This window comes from Primulina eburnea, chromosome 2 (genome assembly GCF_022965805.1).
Source record: "Primulina eburnea isolate SZY01 chromosome 2, ASM2296580v1, whole genome shotgun sequence".
Classification (NCBI taxonomy): domain Eukaryota; kingdom Viridiplantae; phylum Streptophyta; class Magnoliopsida; order Lamiales; family Gesneriaceae; genus Primulina; species Primulina eburnea.
Genome location: NC_133102.1, coordinates 1,491,144 through 1,512,485, shown reverse-complemented (window position 1 = coordinate 1,512,485; position 21,342 = coordinate 1,491,144). Strand labels below are relative to the sequence as shown.

At 33.5% G+C, this 21,342-nt stretch overlaps 2 protein-coding genes and 1 non-coding gene across 3 annotated transcripts; 1 reads left to right on the top strand and 2 right to left on the bottom strand.

The window, feature by feature from the left end:
- Positions 1-4,662: 4,662 nt before the first annotated feature.
- TRNAA-AGC (transfer RNA alanine (anticodon AGC)) lies at positions 4,663-4,735 on the bottom strand. The gene has a single exon. It is a non-coding gene; the product is annotated as a tRNA-Ala (tRNA).
- A 7,578-nt stretch (positions 4,736-12,313) lies between these two features.
- LOC140817452 (protein PSK SIMULATOR 1-like) lies at positions 12,314-15,320 on the top strand. Its single transcript, XM_073177144.1, has 2 exons — positions 12,314-12,577; positions 13,188-15,320. The coding sequence occupies exon 2, from the start codon at positions 13,250-13,252 to the stop codon at positions 14,948-14,950; it is 1,701 nt and encodes a 566-aa protein (XP_073033245.1). The 5' UTR covers positions 12,314-12,577; positions 13,188-13,249; the 3' UTR covers positions 14,951-15,320.
- Positions 15,321-18,381: 3,061 nt separating this feature from the next.
- On the bottom strand, positions 18,382-21,327 carry LOC140817459 (uncharacterized). The gene is made up of 4 exons (XM_073177155.1): positions 21,084-21,327; positions 19,002-19,112; positions 18,812-18,892; positions 18,382-18,694 (listed from the first exon to the last, which is right to left on the bottom strand). The coding sequence occupies exons 1-4, from the start codon at positions 21,324-21,326 to the stop codon at positions 18,614-18,616; spliced, it is 516 nt and encodes a 171-aa protein (XP_073033256.1). The 5' UTR covers position 21,327; the 3' UTR covers positions 18,382-18,613.
- Between the last annotated feature and the right edge of the window lie 15 nt (positions 21,328-21,342).

Sequence of the window (21,342 nt, the reverse complement as noted above, 5' to 3'; positions counted from 1 at the left end):
ATTTTATGAGACATATATTCTATCTGACTTGATCTATAAAAAAATGTTGTTTTTTATGTCAATTTTTTATTTTTATTCTAAATATGCCTCGAATTAACATATTTTATTGATATAAATATGTGATATCATCTAATGTAATACCAATTCAAGTTAGAGTTTGTTGGCGTATTACTTTGGTTGTAGGGATGTAATCGAGTCGAGTCGAGCCGAATTCTTGAATGTTTGAGCTGAGTTCGTTTATAATCGAGCCGAGCTCGAGCTTTATTTAACGAATATATGCATGGCTCACGAGCTTATTCAAGTCTTTATCGAGCCTAAACAAACTTAATATATATGAATTATATATTTAAATTTTATTAAATTAATTGAAAAAATAAATTATATATTTAAAAAATATATATTATTCTTATTAAAATTTGTAAATTTATTATAATAAATAAATTTAATAGATTTTTATTATAATATTTTCCATCTAAAAGTTTATTCATGAACTTATCAACGAAAATGTTCATAGGCTAACGAGCCGAATACTGTAAAGCTTGAGTTTGATTTGTTTTATCGAATCGAGCTTCGAATAGCTCACAAACGATTTGATTAGTTTACATCCTTATTTGGTTTACCTGTTATGGTCAGCCCCATGTTAGATTGTCATTTGGACTCAAATGTAACATGCTCCAAGTCTCGTAAACCGAAAAATTGGAACTTAAAGTATGCAATTGTAGTTACAAAGCATAGAGTGTTTCTACGTGATAAGATCACCTAAAAACTTTTCCGGAGGCAACGTTAGTTAGATAAATTGAAATATATTTCAAATATATTTAAACGTATTTTTTTATTTTAGAGAAAGAAAATCATGAACTTCAAGTCAACGTCTTCCATATTTATATAATATTTTATGTAAATTACGATGAATTTCAAGTTAACTGAATAATAGATGCATTTGAAATTTAATATACTGTTATAATTATGTAAATAAATAATGTACTGATTTAATATTTCATCTACTGTTTAATTGTTAACAGTAAAAATATAATCGAAATTCATAGATTTCAAATTCATTCGTCCAAATGTAATCTTATGTTAGATTCAACGGTCTCAGTACAAGAGATCTCGCGACCCCAAACGTATCGAGGTCATTGGATCTGACATAAATCCTTATGCTAGCCTTAAACTCGAATGTTATTTTGGCATTAATACTAAACCGATCTGTTAATGCGTCATTGTATAATTTAATTACAAGTTTTTAACAGAAACGTGTGACAAAAGTTTAATTTATTGGTGGAGAGCATGACTATTCAACCTTAATCGATCCCTCGAAAATGATATCTGCTCCGACTTACCTTAAAATTTTCCCTAAACAATTATACTAATTGTTGTTGACATGTTTCTGATGATACTTTTAAGGGAAAAAAAATACTATGTATCACGATCACAATCAAGGATGTCAAACCCGGACCCGCAATGGACCCGTCCCATTTGGGGCGTGTTTGGGCATACTAAATGGGTCATGGGCGGGTCTTGGGTCATGGGTCCTATAATACCCACATCATACCCATCTCATATATGTGACTATAAATTGATGTTGCTCGTAAAGATGGTTGTGTGGTTTGTATTTAACTCTTCAAGTAATTTACAAACTTATCCCACCATTCTTGATGAAGGGGAAGATGATCGTGAAGAATATGTTCGAACTATTACTTACTCGCTGATTTTAACTCTTTTTTTTATGTAATTCATTATGTCGTGAAAATATTTTTGATTTGTTATTATTAATGGTAAAGGACATGAATTAGTTTCCTATTGTGTTGTATTTAGAGGCTTGCTTGTTTCATAGTCCAGTCATGTAATAAGAAGATTACTTGTTTTCATTTAAAAAAAATATCAGGTCTCACGGGTCTCGCAGGTCTACCCGACCCCATTTCGTATTTGGGGTGAGGTGAGTTCGAAGAATATTTAACCGTGGTGAGATGGGTAATGTGTCAAAGTTTTCTTCATGAGGCGGATATTGAGTTTAGCCAAACTTAGCCCCATTGATATCTCTAATCACAATTACTCAATCGGCGATTCCAAAATTAATTGGGATAGTGCTACATAGACATATCTTTATTTTGGCAAAAACTTGTGTGAGACGGTCTCACGGGTCGTATTTGTGAGACGGATATCTTATTTGGGTTATCCATAAAAAAGTATTATTTTTTATGCTAAGAGTATTACTTTTTATTGTGAATATGAGTAAGATTGACCCGTCTCACAGATTAAGATCCGTGAGACGGTCTCACATAAGACCTACTCCTTTATTTTTTGTTATTGTTCTATTTAAATTAAAAATTTGATCATTGATAAACGCATGTTCTACCGTAAATATAAGACTCTATTTTGTTGTATTTGTGCTTATTCAACGTTTTATTTCTTGTTTTTCGTTTAAATCATTTTTTTCAATATTATTCGTAGGTTTGACTAAAAGGAGAAAATGTTTTAAAAAAAATAAAGTCCAACTTTTGCAACGCCATGTTAGAACCAGCTCAAGAAAGAAGGGAAAATAATGAAAAAATACCAGAGAAAAACTATATAAAAAAAAAGCACGAACCTTTTGCACCAATAATTGAAGAATTGCAAAAAATTACACGGGTACGACCACCTCGGACCTTTTAGTGAAAAGTGTTCATCTTTACGAGCAAAATCTCAGAAAACGATAAAACTAATTTTCGTCTTGATGGCTAAGGATCTAATGTTGGAGGTTTAATAAAATAAATCTATAAATCATGTGATTAATAAAATAATTCCAACATCTAATGTTTGAATTCATGAAAATGCAGAAATAAAAGAATGAAAAAAAAACTCAGCTATGACCATGAATCTTGTTTGTCCGAGCTCCAAGCTCTAACCTTACCAGAAGAAAATTTGCCAAAACTCCTTTCCAACCAATATTGTCTATGGTCAAATTCTCGTGTATTTTAAACATAGCAGGCCCAATCATGTAACTAAATGTGTGTGTGTGTGTGTGTATTTTATTAGAGTATAGCTGTGAAATTATTTAAGTTTTTAGTATAATAATAATATATAATATTTAGATTATATCCAATACTTCGAAACGTGATGGATTAAAATATCAAAAAAATTTATTTTTATAATAAATTTTTGTATAATATGTACAACTATTTTTTTTAGAGTAATATTAATTATAAAATATGTATCCTTGTTATTTAAATAACAACAGATCGAAGAGATCAAGTTTATTATATATTATATATGTGTTTACTGTTGCACAAGAGGCTTACTATTATTTACATATACATAGACAACATGGACTAAACTATTTTACAGTATCGCTTAAATGTCTGCATGCGTTTTTTTTTTTTTTTTTTTTTACTAACTCCGTGTAAAAAATAATATGTAGTCATTTTAATTGAAAATATTATTTTGTAATTTGATATGGTTGGGTCGGAGTCGGTTGACAGAGAAGAACTAAGCATTAATATTCATTATTCGTAGCATATATCTTTTGTGAATAGGATGGATGAATTACACAACTCCATTTAAAATATTTTTTAAAAAAGAAAATTCTAATTTGACATAATCAGAATGTAATTGGCTCCTCACAAAAAAATTATTTAAAAGATTAATTTAAATTTATCCACCGACACGTGTGTGTGTGTGTGTGTGTATATATATATAATTTGTTAAATTATCATGAGTAGTAATTGTATCACAATCTGTATTTCTGATGTGGCGTGAGATATTTATTACAAGTCCATGGTATAATTTGTTTGTAGTAGGGGTGGGCAACGGTCGGTTTGGTTCGGTTTTAGTCTACAACGGTTCGGTTTTTCGGTTTTCGGTTTTGAATATCTCTAGTCCAAAACCAAACCATTTTATTACGGTTCGGTTCGGTTTTTTTTGTAATACGGTTCGGTTTTTACGGCCGGTTATATACAGTTGGCTAAAATTTGTTGAGAGATAAAATTATATGTCAATTTATGTCTTTAAAATATAAATCATTGTATTTTTCAAGTATTTAACTTGTGAGACTTGATCATTTATATATATATATATATATCATAACCTGTGTTGTGTATAAAAATGTCATACGAATATAATAACTATATATAACTAATTAACCATGTAAACACGGAAAATGCATGAATCCAACGGAATATTTAGTAATAGGAATGATAACAAGGTGTCAACCAGCTCGAATGGAACACAAATAATCTTACGAAATATTAAAGAAATATATACAGAAAAAAAGAGAACGTCGACTGATGAGTGGTGAGAAATAAGAGAAAACGATCGGATTGAAAAATTGAGTGTTAATGATATTAAGTTCCTAAATCTTAATAGGCTCATTATATATAAAAAGACTTATATTTAAAAATAATATGACCCATTATACATAAAAACTTTATATTTAACAAAAATATGGCCGGTTCGGTTTTTCGGTTTTTTTGGGGCTTAAAACCGAAAACCGAACCGAAAAACCGAACTTTATATATTTTAAAACCATAACCGGCCGAAAAACCGATAAACCGAACCATTTAAACCGAATTATTCGGTTCGGTCGGTTTTTTCGGTTTTATGCCCACACCTAGTTTGTAGAGAAATTAGATTGTCAGACGAATACAATTTTGAGATATAACATGCAAAATGCCTGATAAAAATAAATGGAGATGCGGGGTATCGATCCCCGTACCTCTCGCATGCTAAGCGAGCGCTCTACCATCTGAGCTACATCCCCGTTGTTGCTGCTTCGTTTAAGTTTAACATATTTTACAGAATTAAATGTTTTTTTAATATATTTATTAATGAAAAGAATTGATATTTACACTCCATATGCACTCAAATTTATTAAGTGAAAATAACAAGAAATTACATGCAATTATCGACTCTCACGGTATAAATTCTTTAAAAACATCTAATAAATGATAAGTGCAGCGAATTAAATTGCATAGCATATTAACATTTTTAACAAAAACGCATATTTTTCATGCTAGCCCAAATCATATTTTTAGAATAGGCATTTGGAATGCCTAGAATCCCCTGTTATCAGTTAGGCTTCCAGCGAAGATGCATTAATTTGTCCCAAAGAGTGAAGTCCATGTAAACGCTGTTGGATCCGGTTTTCTACACGCCCAAACGCAGCTGGAAGATTTAAAATTTTTATTTTATTTTGAAAAACAAAATAATATTGCTTTGGACGTTCGTATGATTTAACAAAACATTCATAGGGTGTTAGAAATTTATACCTTTGTGAATAGATCACTTGGCTCCAACTGATCCGATATAAACAGATCTAGTTCTTGATGATTCTCTACAAACTTTCTTCAATAATCTCCTTGTTTGATCCTCCTATCAAGTCCACGACTAGATTGCTTGATCCTCTTCTAATTTGCACTAGAAAAGTAGAAGAGATTTTACGTAGGAGAGAAATAATCGAGAGACGGCTCAAACCCTAAAATAAATCAAGGTGGCCGAATTCTTTCTTTGGAATGGAGGCTCACGTGAGGTTGTGAGGTGGTGGCTAGGGTTGACTTGTTTGCATGTGGTTTTTATAATTAAAATAAACCCTTAATTACATAATTAACTATTAATGGGCTTGATTTAATTAATTGGGCTAGTCCAACTAGTTTAATTAATTTAATCAAAGTCCATTAAAACTTTAATTATTTAATATGTTGGACTTGTACCCCTACAAGCCCATTAAAAATATTATCCACCATATTTAATTTATTAATTAATCAACTCAACTTTTGAGCTTAATAAATTAAATACATTATAAATTCAACATTTGAATTTATTATTTAAATTATAAATTCAACTACTTGAATTTACATCACCTCCAAAATTTAATATTTAATAAACCCAACATTTGAGTTTAATAAATTAAATTATCACATTTTATAAATTCAACTACTTGAATTTATTCTCTCAAAATTTATTTATCATAAATTCAACTCCTTGAATTTACTATATAATATAAATTCAACTTCTTGAATTTATTCTCTCTACGGAACAAATAATCCAGTACTTGTGTGACCCTCAATGGTTCAGGGATACAGCTGGCCGTGGGTTCACAACTCCTTGTGATTCAGAATAACATTTATTCTTATTCGGGCTTACCTAGTTAGCCCCATTCTATTCATCAACACCTTGATCAAGAATGTCAGAACTCATTTCTGATTGCACCCATCGGATCATGGTAGGAGCGTCTAGTAGCATCGCCCCATGATCCCCTAGGTATCACTGATAGTGCCTGCAAGAACCAGTCGATTATGATTAACGTACAGTACGGTCCCTTCATCTCATATATCCCGATCGAATCTGCAACCACCATTGGCTCATCGAGGGTTGCATATTAATTCGATAACTATGTGTTACATATAATAGTGGCATCGCATGTACTATTGGAGAACTCCTTCTCCAACGTACATCTCATACTCTGGTCAGAGATTCCATGCACTATTATTACATCAGATCACATAGGATATCCACACCCATAGGTGAGCGGTGAATCCCCGACTACAATGCACTGGCTCCTATATGTGTCGCGACTGTACCCAACCTCGCCACCTGATGACTCTCCTGGAGCCGGCAAACGAGTCAAAGCACAGCCCTAGCATATATAGCCTCAGAGTTGTCTCGGGTCATAAGGACTAATGATATACAATCATAACCACGGACTTATCCTCTCGATGTATGAGAACCACTTGGAAAGTCCGAGGGAGGGTTGTTCGGTATAATCATCATATGACTACCCATCTGTATGTTTGGACATCTCTATGCCCTTACCAAGAAACGCAGTACACAACATCACAGACGCTAGTCTCGAGCTCAAGCGACCTTTATCCCTGTTTTAGGCGGCTGAATCGACTAGGAACGAATTTAGAATATGCAGTGTTTACAAATGAGTTTCAATATCGAATTACGATTCATTTGTATTAAAGCATAATCAAGGACTTTATCTATGCTGCTTGTATGGGTATACAGATAAAGTATAACGAACCATGAAATAATGAATTATATTAAAATAAATATTGTTCTTTACAACCGAGTCAATTAAATCTCTAGTCAACAGTTGACTTGTAGGACATCTACTCTAACAAACCCTGCACCGCTGAACCTCTACAAATCAAAGTTTAAGCCACAATCTGCGTCGGTAAGGTTGGGGTTTTCACAACCGGTCAAGTTGACGGCCGAGTCTGTCCACTTGACAGTGGGCCAAGACGGGACAGGCGAGACGGTTCGTTTGACTATTCTTTTATGTAAGTCATTCATTCCTACACATTTGATTCCACAGGGGATTCGATTCTCACTTGACTTCATGTATATATATATACATGCATATCAGACATGTCCTTCGTTTACTAATGATCATGCTTACTCGATGAAGCCCTCCCGTTTATCGTTAACCGTGGCTTATCCACTATGTTTTCTTCTTTAGTTAAAATAATTATATTGTGACTTTGACTCATAAACAAATAAGATTTCTGAAATTCACTTTATTCCCTTAAATGTAATGTTAATATGTTCAACGTAGATTTGAACAGAGTTATTGAGAATGATATATATATACTCGAACATTCCTCTCTATTTGAACTGACTTTTGAGTTCGAGTTATGTTAAGCCTCAATCTTAACATGTAACTCCTATTAATTTCTATAATATTTAGAATTATATAGTCGTGTGTTTCAAGTCACAGAACGCGAGCCATACATGAGATTGAATGAAAATGACGGACTTCTGTAATTTTTTACCCAGTATGGTGTTTTATTTTATAAAGAATATTTTGAATGGAGTTATTAAATTTTCAACTAAAATAAAAATTAGAAATCAGTCTGGGTAAGTTTATTTTCAAGAAATGCTGAAATACATCATTGGTCGTAATATGCAGTTAAGTCGAAATTGTTTTGTGTTGCAGAGTCAAGAAGAATGCACCGATTCTGGATTTTACTGCATGAACAAACGAGAAAAGCCTCTGTTTCTGAAAAATCTCAAAAATCTGTGATAAAAGAAATACATTACTAGAGGACAGTATTCATCCTCGAACACTTTGCTCATCGATGACGAGCCTCACACCTGTCTTCTGATCAATCCGGTATTTTGTTTAACCATTATTATTTCAAATCAAGATTTATAAGAAGCTTTTCCGTAAGTAGTTGATCGATGCATGTTTTACTCTTGTTTGCAGCCTAACACAGCCATTTTCCCAGTTCCATTCAAGATAAGTGGCACGGCTGATGCATTTTTAGGTAAATATTGACCTCCTAAACCTTATTCCAAGGCTAACTTGTTCATCAGTCATCCATGCACCATTAAAAGTTTGGATTTTACAAACCTAATTCAATATCAAATTTATTCAGGTCCGAATGGCGAGCTGAGAAAATTCTTAGACGGTCTTTCCAATGCAGGCGACGTTCCTTCTTATGTCAAAGATCATCCAATCGGGCAGCCTGCCATATCGTCGTCGCATCCAGATTGGAAATATTATGCTAAAATAGTCAGACAACTTAGTGTTGCTGAAAGTTCTTCTGATGGGTAGAACTTATAAGTTATATGAAAAATATATAAGGTGCTTGTATGTATATGGATGTGGTTTGGGAATATGTTTTCTTTGCTTGTGTGAAGTTTGGTATCATGGCCAACCGATGTTTCCTTGGTGGAATTTATAATCTCAAACATTCGTCTAATTCTAAATGTTTGGAACTACTGGTTTGACAACTATTAACTTGTTTAAAAAAGAAAATCTAGTTATTTTAATAAACCAAGTTCCTTTAATCCTTTGTGTGAAAAAAAAAAATCAATTGAAAAGAAAATTTGGTCGAAGCCAAAGGAGATTAGAAAGGGGAATAAAGTATTCCAATATATAATCACAAAAATAAGAGTAAATGTCTTTTATGGGTTGCTCACGACAAGTATCAATAAGACATGTTGATTAGGTTTATATTCACAATTAAAGTAAAAATTTTGGAATGCAAATAATATTTTATAATATTCTTTTTTAATAATATTAATTGGATGAATATATATATATAAATATACCATTTATGTTAATTTTATAGATAAATTATTTTTAATATTTTGTTGTTTCTTCTATAATTTTTAATTTGTTAATTTTTATATATAATTTTTTTTTATTGTTCTTAACAATTTATTAAATTATTCATAGCTTATCTAAATGATTCAGATTTGAGAAAATATAATTATAAATGGTAATGAGATTTTTGGATATAATAAGAATATTCAATCATACTATGAGTATGGGCCAATTCTATCCTACTCCGGGAGATGTACTCTCTTTTACTTTTTTTCTTACACATGTCTTTTTTTTAATTATTATTATTAAATTTCACACTACTTTAACCAAAAATCAACCAAACTAATTTCGTTTCATGTATATAACATGTGTTATATTATTATTATTATTATTCTCAAATTTTAAAACTTAATATTTATATTTAAAAATTACGTGAAATTTTTATTTGATAGTAAAATTTTTACGTTTGAGGTTTGAGATTTTTATTTCTATTATTTTTATTTTTGTACTAGAATCATATAAATTGTAAAAAATCAATATTTTAAAATTTAATTATTATAAGAAATTCTGTGTTCTACCCATTTATAAACGCTAATAAAATTATTGTAGCTATTTTTAAATGTTAGACATATATATTATTTAGTGACATGGAGTAAATCTCCCGGAGTAGGATAGAATTGGCCATGAGTATGAGGATGAAGATGAAATAGAATACCCGATGAAGATGAAGATGAGAATGAATATAATAAACGTAGACGTGGAGGATGATATGAAATCCTACCCAAACCTGACCCATTGTAATCTCTGTTTTTATGAGATCGTCTCGTTAGACAATTTTATGATACGTATATCTTATCCGACCAATAAAAAAATATTATTTTTATGTTAAAAATATTATTTTTTAAATCCAAATATGAATACGTGAGACTGTCTTACGTTACACTTTTCTATTTTAATAACCTATCATCTAATCCAATAGTTCAAATATATTAGAGTAGGTCTCTTATGAGACCGTCTTACGAATCTTTATCTGTGAGATATGTCAATGTTACCGATATTCATAATAAAAAGTAATATTTTTTAATGGATGACCCAAATAAGATATCCGTCTCACAAAATACGACCTGTAAGACTATCTCGCACAAGTTTTTCCCGATATATTATCATCGTTAAAACTAATACGATGAAGTGAAGATCCCCAATTAGTTTGTGAGCTCACGGTTGAGTTGAGTGATATATCAGTCCGATTCCCAGCATAATCTTCAGATTTTAGCGTAGAAAAAAGACCCATTATACACTTGTAACAAACTAATTTTTTTTAAAAAAAATAAAAGAAATGGGCTTGTATTTCTGATTTTAATGCTATTTACGGTAAATTGTTCGAATACTGAAATCTTATCTGCAACCAAATTCATGAATTTGTAGTTTCCCTTCTGGACTAGGCCCAACCCAATTAACAGATGGATGGTATTTTTAATTTAATTGCATGAAAAATCCGATCGATCCCCATTTGATTAATAGGGTCCACTCCAGCTAGTCTTGCACAACCACATGAACACAGGAAACAACAGCCAACTGCCATGATCGTCACAATAATTTTATGCCGAAAGCTACGCGTCAAATCAAAGTTGTGTTTGGGTCGATCAATTTCATATGACATATGATTCATGTAACTCGAAATGCATCACTCAAAATCATTCTTCGTCACATCAATCTAAACACAACTTTAAATTTTCTCGATTTTCTTAAAACTTATAGTTGAATTTTGATTGCAAAATTTTATATTAATCTACACGAATGAAAACGTAAATGGTTCTACCCTTATAAATATGATTTTCCTAGAATTGACTAATTACCTATATTTAATTAATTTTACTCTAATTAATTAGTGGCGAAATAAGTGCATTAAGTTGAATGTGAATCGTCAAATTGTTAAAACGGACAACATAGATAATGCCAATTCCTAAACTTGAAAAATAATGTTAGATACAAATGTAATTGCCAATTACAAGTAGATGAAGTTTAGGTTAGCACTTAAAATTATTTGAACAAGACAAACAAAAGAATCACACGTACTCGTTCCTCGTGCATATTTCAGAAAGAAAAAAAATACCTATAGGTTGGTTGTGATCGATTTCTTGTTTTGTTGGTCACCAAGAATGTCAATTTCAATTCTCAAAAAAAGGAAAGAAAAGAATGTCCATTTCATTCTCTCTAGTAGGTGTCCTCTCCGAATGAAAGCAATAATGTGACATTTAAAGTCAAGACAAATGCCTCCCTCTCCATAAATTTGATGAACTTGGTTAAAAATGAAGAATATGATTATGGATTTGCTATATTTGAAATCCATTTGAAATAATCAATCCAATCAGATCGAATATTTCAACCCACTGTTTCAAATAAATCAAGACAAGCCTTCGAACTTACGATTTTGATTTCTAACAGCTTATGTAAACAGTTGGATATTAGAGTGAACCCGATGCCTTTTAGTTTCTATGAAAAGGGAAGACGTGAACCAAACAATCAATATTTTTTATTATGAAAATAACTAGCACCAAACGACTAGAGATAATAAAACAAACAACCCAAAACCTAACTTATTTAAAATACTATTTCTTAATTTTCTCACATTTAAAATATAAGTTAAAAGTCACAAGCCCGAGTTTTTACTAGCATTGATAATATCTTTGTTTGGTTCCCATTTAGATCCTCTATATCCTCTCATTTCACAATGCATCTAGAGCCAAGACAAACACAACTACGACGTCGTTTCATTTTTTTTATTATTTTTAATAACTAATTCTTATTGTGTAAACAAGGCATATTCCTTATTTTATCTAGAGCACAATGATTCGTAATTTGTTTGTTTACCGAAATATTTTCCGTCTAACAGTGGAATTCTTGATTATTAAGTATTACTTGAAACTTATATAAATGTCACAAGAGTAGGTCTCTTGTGAGACGATTTTACGAATCTGTATTTGTGAGACGGATCAACCCTACCGATATTCACAATAAAAGTAATACTATTAGCATAAAAAATAATATTTTTTCATGGACGACCCAAATAAGAAATCCGTCTTACAAAATACGATCTATGAGACTGTGTCACACGAGTTTTGTCAATATAAAAATGTATAGAATTAATTTAAAACATGAATAGCACAATATTTTAATAATAATTATTAGTCATATTCCGGTCGGAATATGAGAAATCGATAAGTGACAGCCCACCAAAGAAGGCAATAATATGCGAAAGCACAAACGAATAACTTTACCTAGGCCACATCGAGTCCTTTGGCGCACGATGCCACTTCTCTGCCGACTACGGTCAAAGGGGTCGTTACTACCTCATATACGTACGCCCCCATTTTCCCCAAACAAATTGGCTCCTCCGCTGTAGCAAGCTTTTCGACTTTATTCCCCCCAAACTCAAGAGTCACAATAACCAAAATTCTCCATCGTCTCCTCTTCTTCTGTGCAATTATTCGGATCACGGCTGTGAAAAATGTTGCTTCGGAACTCATACTGCGCGCACTGTTCTTCGTGTATACCGTGACCTTTTAGTTATTCTTTTGGTCGATTGTATTTATTTTTTTTTAACTTTATTTAGCTGCTGCATTGGTATTGTTCTGCTTTGATTTTGGTTTCCGAGGATACTGAAGTGAGGTGCGGGATTGGAATTTTATTCCTTAACTGTGATTTGAGTGGATTCTTTGTTTATTTTGCTTGGTTTTGATTTGATGAAATTTTGTTTTTCCATTGTTTCTGGGGCATTTTTGGTGAAGTGGCGATTTCTCCTTCTACTTTAGTGTGGAATATACTTCATGATGTTCTCTTAACGAACAATACGAGAGGAAGCGTAACATGTATTTTGTTTTGGATTTGACTTTATTTGTTGTCTCACATGTTCTTATTCTTGTTTTTCACCCTTGTATTTGTGTGTTATATTTGAATTAAATGAAGAAAATGATGTTGGTTATCCCTGCCTGATCCAAAACTCAAATGGTTATCAAGATTTTGATTTCTGATTGTTTGCCGTTGGATGAGCTTAATTAAGTTATAATTTCAACTTTGAAGTAGTTTGGTTTCTTTTACTAGTTCGACTCTGGTAGATTTTCCTTAAAATGTCCTATATGGTTGGATGTTGATACAGGAAATGTGAAATTGCTTGAGGTTCTTCTTGCTTTGGTGGGTAGTAATCATTTATTTCAAGGGATGGTGGGAGAAACTGGGACCGAGACCTGGTTCAATAATATTTGGAAGAGTTCGCGCAAGAGTATTTCATGGGAGCCTGAGAGACCAGTGATGGGAATTTTGTCATTTGAAATATCGAGATTGATGTCGAAAGTTGTTAATTTATGGCGGTCTCTTTCTGATGGACAGATTGTTAGGTTAAGAGAAAAGATTATAAATTCAGTTGGCATTCGGAAGCTTGTTTCCCAGGATGAGTACAATCTTATGGATCTTGCTCTTGCTGAGATGATTGCGAATTTGAGAAGTGTGTCACAGTCAGTAGCTGTACTCGGTAAGAAATGCGCAGAACCAAAATACCACAATCTTGACAAAGTTTTTGATGACCTAGATGAGATTGATCCCAAATGGTATGGATGGCAATATAGGCTCAAGAAGATTGAGAGAAAAGTCAAGAAAATGGACAGATTTATAGCGGCAACAGAGCAGCTATATCAAGAGCTTGATGTGTTAGCGGAGCTTGAGCAGACTTTGAGGCGAATGAGAGCTGGTGCTGATGTAGGCCAGGTGAAATTGCTTGAATTTCAGCAGAAGGTAGTGTGGCAACGCCAGGAAGTAAAGAATCTCCAAGAGATGTCTCCCTGGATTAGAACATATGATTATATAGTCAGGCTTCTTCTGAGATCTTTGTTTACAATTGCGGAGAGGATCAAGTATGTCTATCACGTTAATCATCGTGGACATGTTGAGGGGCCAGATAATGATAAACACATACCATCTGATTGCCTTCTCCATACTAATTCCATCAACGCTCTCCTGCAAACATCAGTTTATCCTTCTGAGAACAACTCATCCAGGTTTTTAGGCAGGACTCTCTCAAATTTGGACCCGGGTGATGGCAAGAGTAAATTAAAGAACAAGAAATTGCTTTTTCGTTCACAGTCAACGATTCGTGGTGGGAAGCCACTTCAAGTCAAAGGCAGAGGATTTGCTCCAGCTGGCTTGGCTGGTTGCATGACTGGCACTGATTCACCGATTGCACAGAGATATACATCATCATTTAGAGGGTCTTCCACGTTTGCCAATTCTTCTGAAAAGGATGCCCGGAAAGTTCCCATTTTATCCAGTGTTGTAACACCCACTAGAGTATCTATTTTTAATTTCAGGCATCAAGTATTAAGTCCTCCTCCATCTACTCTTGGGTATGCTGCTTTGGCTCTCCATTTTGCAAATGTTATCATCTTAACCGAAAAGCTAGCTTCTTCTCCTCACCTGATCAGCCTTGATGCTCGAGATGACCTCTACAATATGTTACCAGCTACTATCAAAAGCTGTCTGAGGGCAAAGCTAAAGAATTTTTCCAGAACTTCATCTTCGTTTTTCTATGATGATGCCTTTGCAGCAGAGTGGAGCTTAGCACTTACAAGGATATTGGAATGGTTATCTCCTCTTGCTCACAACATGATTAAATGGCAATCTGAGAGGAACATTGATCGGCGGAGGTTAATTTATGGATCGAATGTTCTTCTTGTCCAGACCCTTTATTTTGCTAACCAAGTAGAGACCGAGGCAGCGATTGTGGAGCTTCTCATGGGCCTAAATTACCTTTCCAGATTCGGCAGGGAAATCGAAGAAAGGCCTTTTCGAATGTCTACATGCAGTAGGGCATACGATGGTTACATGTTACCCCAGGATAACATTTCTTATGACATGATTGATATTTGATCATATATTGTGAAAAATTTCTCGTTTGTCTGTGATCCAAGGTGGGTCCCAAAAAACCTTTCTTGCTGCTTGGTCAAAGGTATGTCCTTTCAAGTGTTCATGGACTTCTTGTTTCTACAGAGTTATCCTTCAAGAAATCAATGATATTGTTTTGGTTAGTGCAGGTGTAAACACATGTTTTGTATGCTCAATTAAATTTCAACCTCTTGGATATGGTTTTGATCAATGTAGTAGTTATAATATGTAGTTTCTAATTGGGATTTTACTTGATTGAATTCAAGTTCTTGAACGTGTGATGAAATCCATTAGTTCTTGTATTATATCTCTATCAACTGGTGGGTTGAAAATTATTCGACTCTGAATCTTTTTATCCTGGCTATTATTTTTCCTCATTTAAGATAGTTAAGGCATGATTTTTCTTGGGTTCGAATAGAAACTTACACGTTGGTACCAAGGCATGACGACCCTTTTTATTTGAATTTAAAAGCTAATTTTTATTTGAACATTGTCACCAGTCGAGACACAAGATAAGTTCCTCATTCCGAAACACTTGCAAATGATTAAAACCTGTTGCGCACTCAAATTTTCATTTCTATATGTGGTGCATAACTTTGAATGATGTCCCGGTGCAGTTTTGGACTTCCTCCAGCAACTGTTCCATTAACAGCTCAAAGATTTCAATCTCCGTTTCAGCCGCGATTTTGTATACCTCTTTTATGTATTCTTTCCGTCCATCAAAATTCTTGTTGATATCTGATTCAATTATTCTATAGATCACTTCAAATTTTATATATTTCCTAGAATCCAACTTACTGCAAGTATCCCGTATCATTACATTCTTTTCTTCTACAGTTAACTTCTTTGTGTCAGCAGAAAGCTTGGTAGATTGTTCACAGGTCGAGTTGGTAGGGCTATGGTTCTCTCTGTACATTGACAATGGCACTTCATCCAACCAATCTTCCGTTTCTCCTTGGTAGTTGTCACCATTATTATTGTCAGATTCTTCTAGCTACTGTCTCTCAAGTTCGTTTGGATCCAATTCTGCAAGTTTTGCGAATCTTTGGAGTCTTCAAAGGAAGGCTCTAGTACTGATAGCAGACTATCTTGTTCCTTTTCTTCTTTTTCTCCTTTCTTTGAAACTTTTTTGTCTTAATTTTCATTCTCCTATTAAAGTATATAGAGATAAATTCATAATCACACGATGATATATGAATGGTGTTGCAAAATGGCGGGATGTTCGGATACCCACAATAGAAGTAATGTGATGTTGTAGAGAGAAGGGAAAACCTTTTCTGGGTGGCGACTGGGAGAAGCCACCGGAGTACAAAAATCCGACATCTGGCCATACGAGGATGGTAGGATTTTGCCATAATAAAGCGGTGAATAGAAGTACACATTTTTAATACCAAACCAAAGGATTTGCAATCAAAACAAGACCTTGATTATTAAATTCTAAAACTAGTGATTTTATTGTTTTTATATGAGCTCAAATATTTGGAATAAATAAATGTTTGATGTATCCATTAGATTAGTTGAGTAATATTAAAAGTACAACTAATATATCGTACATCGATATTTACAACAAATATATCGTGAAAATTTTCTAAAATTTTTTAATATTGTATTTATCATGATATTTTTATAAACGAAATATTTGTGTTGTAAATTTTTTTGTGCAAATTTGGTAATACATTTAGCATTACTCATATTGATATTTTTAATCTTTGTTGGCTAATACTAAATCAAGTTACTTGTATATGTGCTTTGTTAAAAATTTTGTAGATGATTAATTGTATTATTGTGTGGAGGCCTATTAAGGCATCTCTAGTTCAAAAAATGGGTCCATTTTTGTCACATTTCGTCCGATCAAAAGTTAAAAATCCACTATTTTTAAAATTCTGCACCCATAATCATAAATCCCCCAAAAACAACTTTTTCTTGATCTCACTATCCAATCACACCTCTCCTCTCACCTTCATTTAAAAAACAACCAAATTCTTATTTTTGACGTACCATGAACCCGAGGTAGTGGGTTCAAATTTTTTTTTTATGGTTGAAAAATGAAGATATATATAAGAATAAACCTCCCATTGGAGGTGCTCTTAATAGCGCATACTCAGAGCTCGTCGGGAATTTACTAATTTTAGGTCGGCGACCACCTCCATCACATAGGATACCTTGATTTTATTTTGTTTTATGGTGTGTACTAAATTATATAAAACCTGTTTTTTTTTTAAAAAATTATTAACAACGATTTACAATTCTTTTTATGAACCAAAATTATTTCCTAAAAGACAATGTCGAAAAACTATAAATAGTATTTCTTCATATGTGGAATTTTCTTAAAAATATGAAATTCTACATAACTATTGATTTCTATTTTCAACATTTTTTGTAAGAAAATCAAAACGCATTAAGTTATTAATGTCACTCACACCATACCACCCATTAATTTTTATTTATTGATCACGTAGAAAGGTATACTAAACGGAGAAAAAAAATTACCACGGGTAATGTTGGCAGGAACCAACAAAACTTGAAGAAAACAAATCCAATATTTGTGTTAGAAAAGCGACAAAACAATACATGTCGTTAACGTATGAAGTATCAAGGGATGTAGGATGTTATTAACCGCATGGGCTTTCCCTAGTATATTTAAATGGTAAAAAAAAAAAAAAAAACTCAAAAAAATCTTCAATTTATGAGTTTGACGCTGAATTTAATTTTACTAAAAATACCATAATTTTTATTCTTACTTAGTAACATTAGAAAATTTGTGTGCCGACGGAGATAGGAAAAAATTGAAGGTCTCAAAGCAGATTTTTTTAAAAATTTGTGTGAAAACAAGAAGCCTATATATTGTAGGCGGATGGAGTATTTGACATTCCATTTAATTTTTCATATGGGGGTGGGTAAGTCACCAATGATCGGTGGTTGACCTTTCATTTCAAGTTCAATGAGGTAGATAGACTGTCATGACAATTAATTAATTAAACAAAGAAATGGAACATGATCATTTTTCTCTCCATTGTTTGTACTCACTTGATTGTTTTTCAATAAACGAATCAAATGATTTAATAATTGAAGGCAAACGAAAAAGAAGAAGAAGAAGAAACATAATCTGGAGCACAATAAAAGGTCAGAAAGTGAGACTAAAACAAAAGGTGCACAAGATACTTAACTTTGGATGCCAGTTCAAAGAAAAAAGGGCATTCTTTATCGGAATCCAATGCTAAGCTACCTTCCTAACAAATTAATTCAGACAGCATAACTAACAGAATATGGAGTAAAGGGGTAAAAATTTACTGTCATTTTGATCAGCACAAATCCTACAACACATTTGGTTCAACATGCGCTATTCTGCCACCCATCATATCATATTATAAAACAAGTTGGCACAATAGAAAGTCATCCATTTAATGCCTAAAAAAAGATTTGAAACTTAAAATAGACTCGTTCTCGATACAAACATGTCTTGAGGAAATTTCCTCAATCAGAAAGTTCAATTCATCGAACACTAATTCACAACATGACAAACCACATAACACAGATAAACAAACCCCAAACAACTTGATATGTAATGGAAAACATCGTCCTTAAATACATCAGAGGGGACTACTAAGATGCTGACATCAACCTAAGCGACCTAATCAGACATTGAAATTAAGCTATGTTCATCGTTTCTACGTTCTTGTTCAGCTCTTCCAATTTCTTCATCCTCGACTTCTCGCTTTCGCCTACCAGCTGTGTTATTATTGACAAAAGTTTACATGAATACAATATTCTTCGATTAAATGTTAACTTAAGTTGAAAACCGAAACAATGATAAATCTTCAGTTCCCAAATTCAGCTTGTTCTTACCTCCATCAATCTTGTAATGAGCTGTACTTTTTCTTTGTTCTTTTCATTGACGGCTTCAAGAGCTTCTTTGTACTCTTTCTCCTGAAAAAAATTGATAACCCCCTTTGTTTTTAGAATGCTAAATAAGTTCTCGCATATCATTTTCCCCAAGTAGTATTCTTGAGGATTAAAAGATTGATGTTGCTTTCACCTTCTTTTGGCAAGTCTGCCCAAGTGGTTTTAGCTCCTTGTCGATTGCATCGATTTTCTTGCGAACAAATGAGATTTCCTTCCTCATTGGATCCGCCAGTCCATCTAACTCCTGACAATCCACACACTTTGGTTCAGAATGAGATGGAACATTCATGCATATTTCAACTTTCGATTCTGCTATACATGGCACGTGAATGTTCCTAAAAATAATTTTTTTGATGTTGCCCTATATTTACGTAACTCTAAGCTAATGTTAAACAAGGATAAACTGACAAATTCCACTATTAGAATTCAAAAGACACGCCATGTGAAACAACACTGTGGTGAAGGTACAACACAGTATTGGGAGTGGAAATTCCCATGATACATCCGAGTAAGTAATCAAAAAATATAGAAAAAATGCAGAAAATTTTGAAGGGGGAGAAAGAAAAGTATAATACAGATCAAAAGAGAGGGAGAAAAGACATGAATATGAGAAAATTTGTGAGCATCTGCGTTCATGATCAACTTCAGAGTATCGGTGTTGCATGTTTATAAATCAGAAAACTTGAAAATTATGTGACTATCGAAGTACTTATGCAATGTTGCATCTTCTGAACCCTCATAAAAGAGCTTCTATGGCCAATTATCATGTAAGAATCAACACTTGAGCAGTAATAATCGAAGTTGCACATATGAATCTTCCATTCTACCAGGGATAAAACGAATTAAAAGCCTAGTTAACACATTTGAGTTCTTTTTTGTCGATGTATCTAGATATGAAATATCTGGCAGCAATTAAATCTTTAGATGAATATGTGATGAAATTGAACTACATCTACGTATCAACTGCCCCTCCTCTCTGCACTTCCAGCCAACATTCCAAATTTCCTTCGTCAGATATGGAAGTAATTCGGCAGAATTGGAAACCAATTACCTACTACCAAATTCTTGAGGCCACCTTCAATATTCAAAGGGTGGGGGTAATGGTGATTTCATATTATCAAAATATTTACTGGTTTGCTGACCAACTAATTTGGGTTAGAAATGGCTTTCTTTCTTTGGTTGTTCCATGGATGACTGTAAGAACACCGTTGAGTTATGCATCGTATCGACTTGGAAAATGGAAAGATTTGTACAAATTGGCAATCCAAGAGTCCATTACAGCCAGCGCCGAGACGGCCCTCTTTTTTTGTTCACCGCGGCACGAAATCATAAAGAAGCTGGAATAACTCAGAAAGAGAGTCCTAAGGCCAGCCATTGATCCAGTTGTGAGGTATTAAGTATTTCATTCCTGAAGCTTTCAAGGTGCAAAATCAATGGGTGCCGGAGCTGCTACAATTGCTTTAGCGGGAGCTGCTGTCGGTATTGGAAACGTCTTCAGTTCTTTGATCCATTCCGTGGCGCGCAATCCATCATTGGCTAAACAATTGTTTGTTTCGACGAGAGACAGCGTTGAATAGACATCGTATAACACCTATCTGATGTTAAATGTAATGGTCTAGGGTATTAGAAATGAATATTGTTACATGAATTTATTGTTGGTCGGGAAAAAAACAGGAGCATGGAGGTAGGATGGAAGGGAAAGAAGAAGAATGTAAGAGGAGATAGAAGAGGGAGTCTTTACAGAAAAATAATAATGATTAACTTGATACAATTCATAACCATAATCACATTAATTTACACAAACTTAAACAAAATCAAGAAAAGTACAGCAGAAATCGAGCTTTCCCGTGAGTAAATTTTAATTCCGATCCCCGAACTCGATCAATTCCATAGACAAGATTAGATATGAAAATAAAATAATTAACTAGGTCACTGAATTCCACAAAACCCTAGTCCTAATATTGGATGACACCAAACAACGACCTTTTCACGCCAATGAGACAGAAACCCGTGAAAATGGGAGTAAAATGTAATGAGAAATTGGCTTCCCCTTAGAAGATCGACAACCTTAAATTCACAGAGAGAAATTCTACCACTCGTGAAAAGAAAGAAGACAAAAATCAAAACAGAAATCTAAATCAAACACCAATTTTCTTGGTTATAAATCCGATACTTAAAAGTCGCAACAGACCCCGACAAGAATCAAGAAACATACCTCACGAATAGTAGCCAGACGCCTTGTTTCTTCTTCAATACGGCCAAGCTGAGCCTGGACTTTCTCCTTAACCTCCATCTTCCTCTTCTCAATCTCTTCCTCCTTAGCCCTGAAAGTAGATAGGGCGGAAATCGACATTTCCTCGTCTTCTCTTGCGGAAGTGCCGCTGAAACTCAGGTTTCCCGAGTTCGGCCCTGACTGGGTCACAGACAACTGGTTTTCTAGCGTTCTTGGAGTCTGCATCTTTGTTCTATCTCTG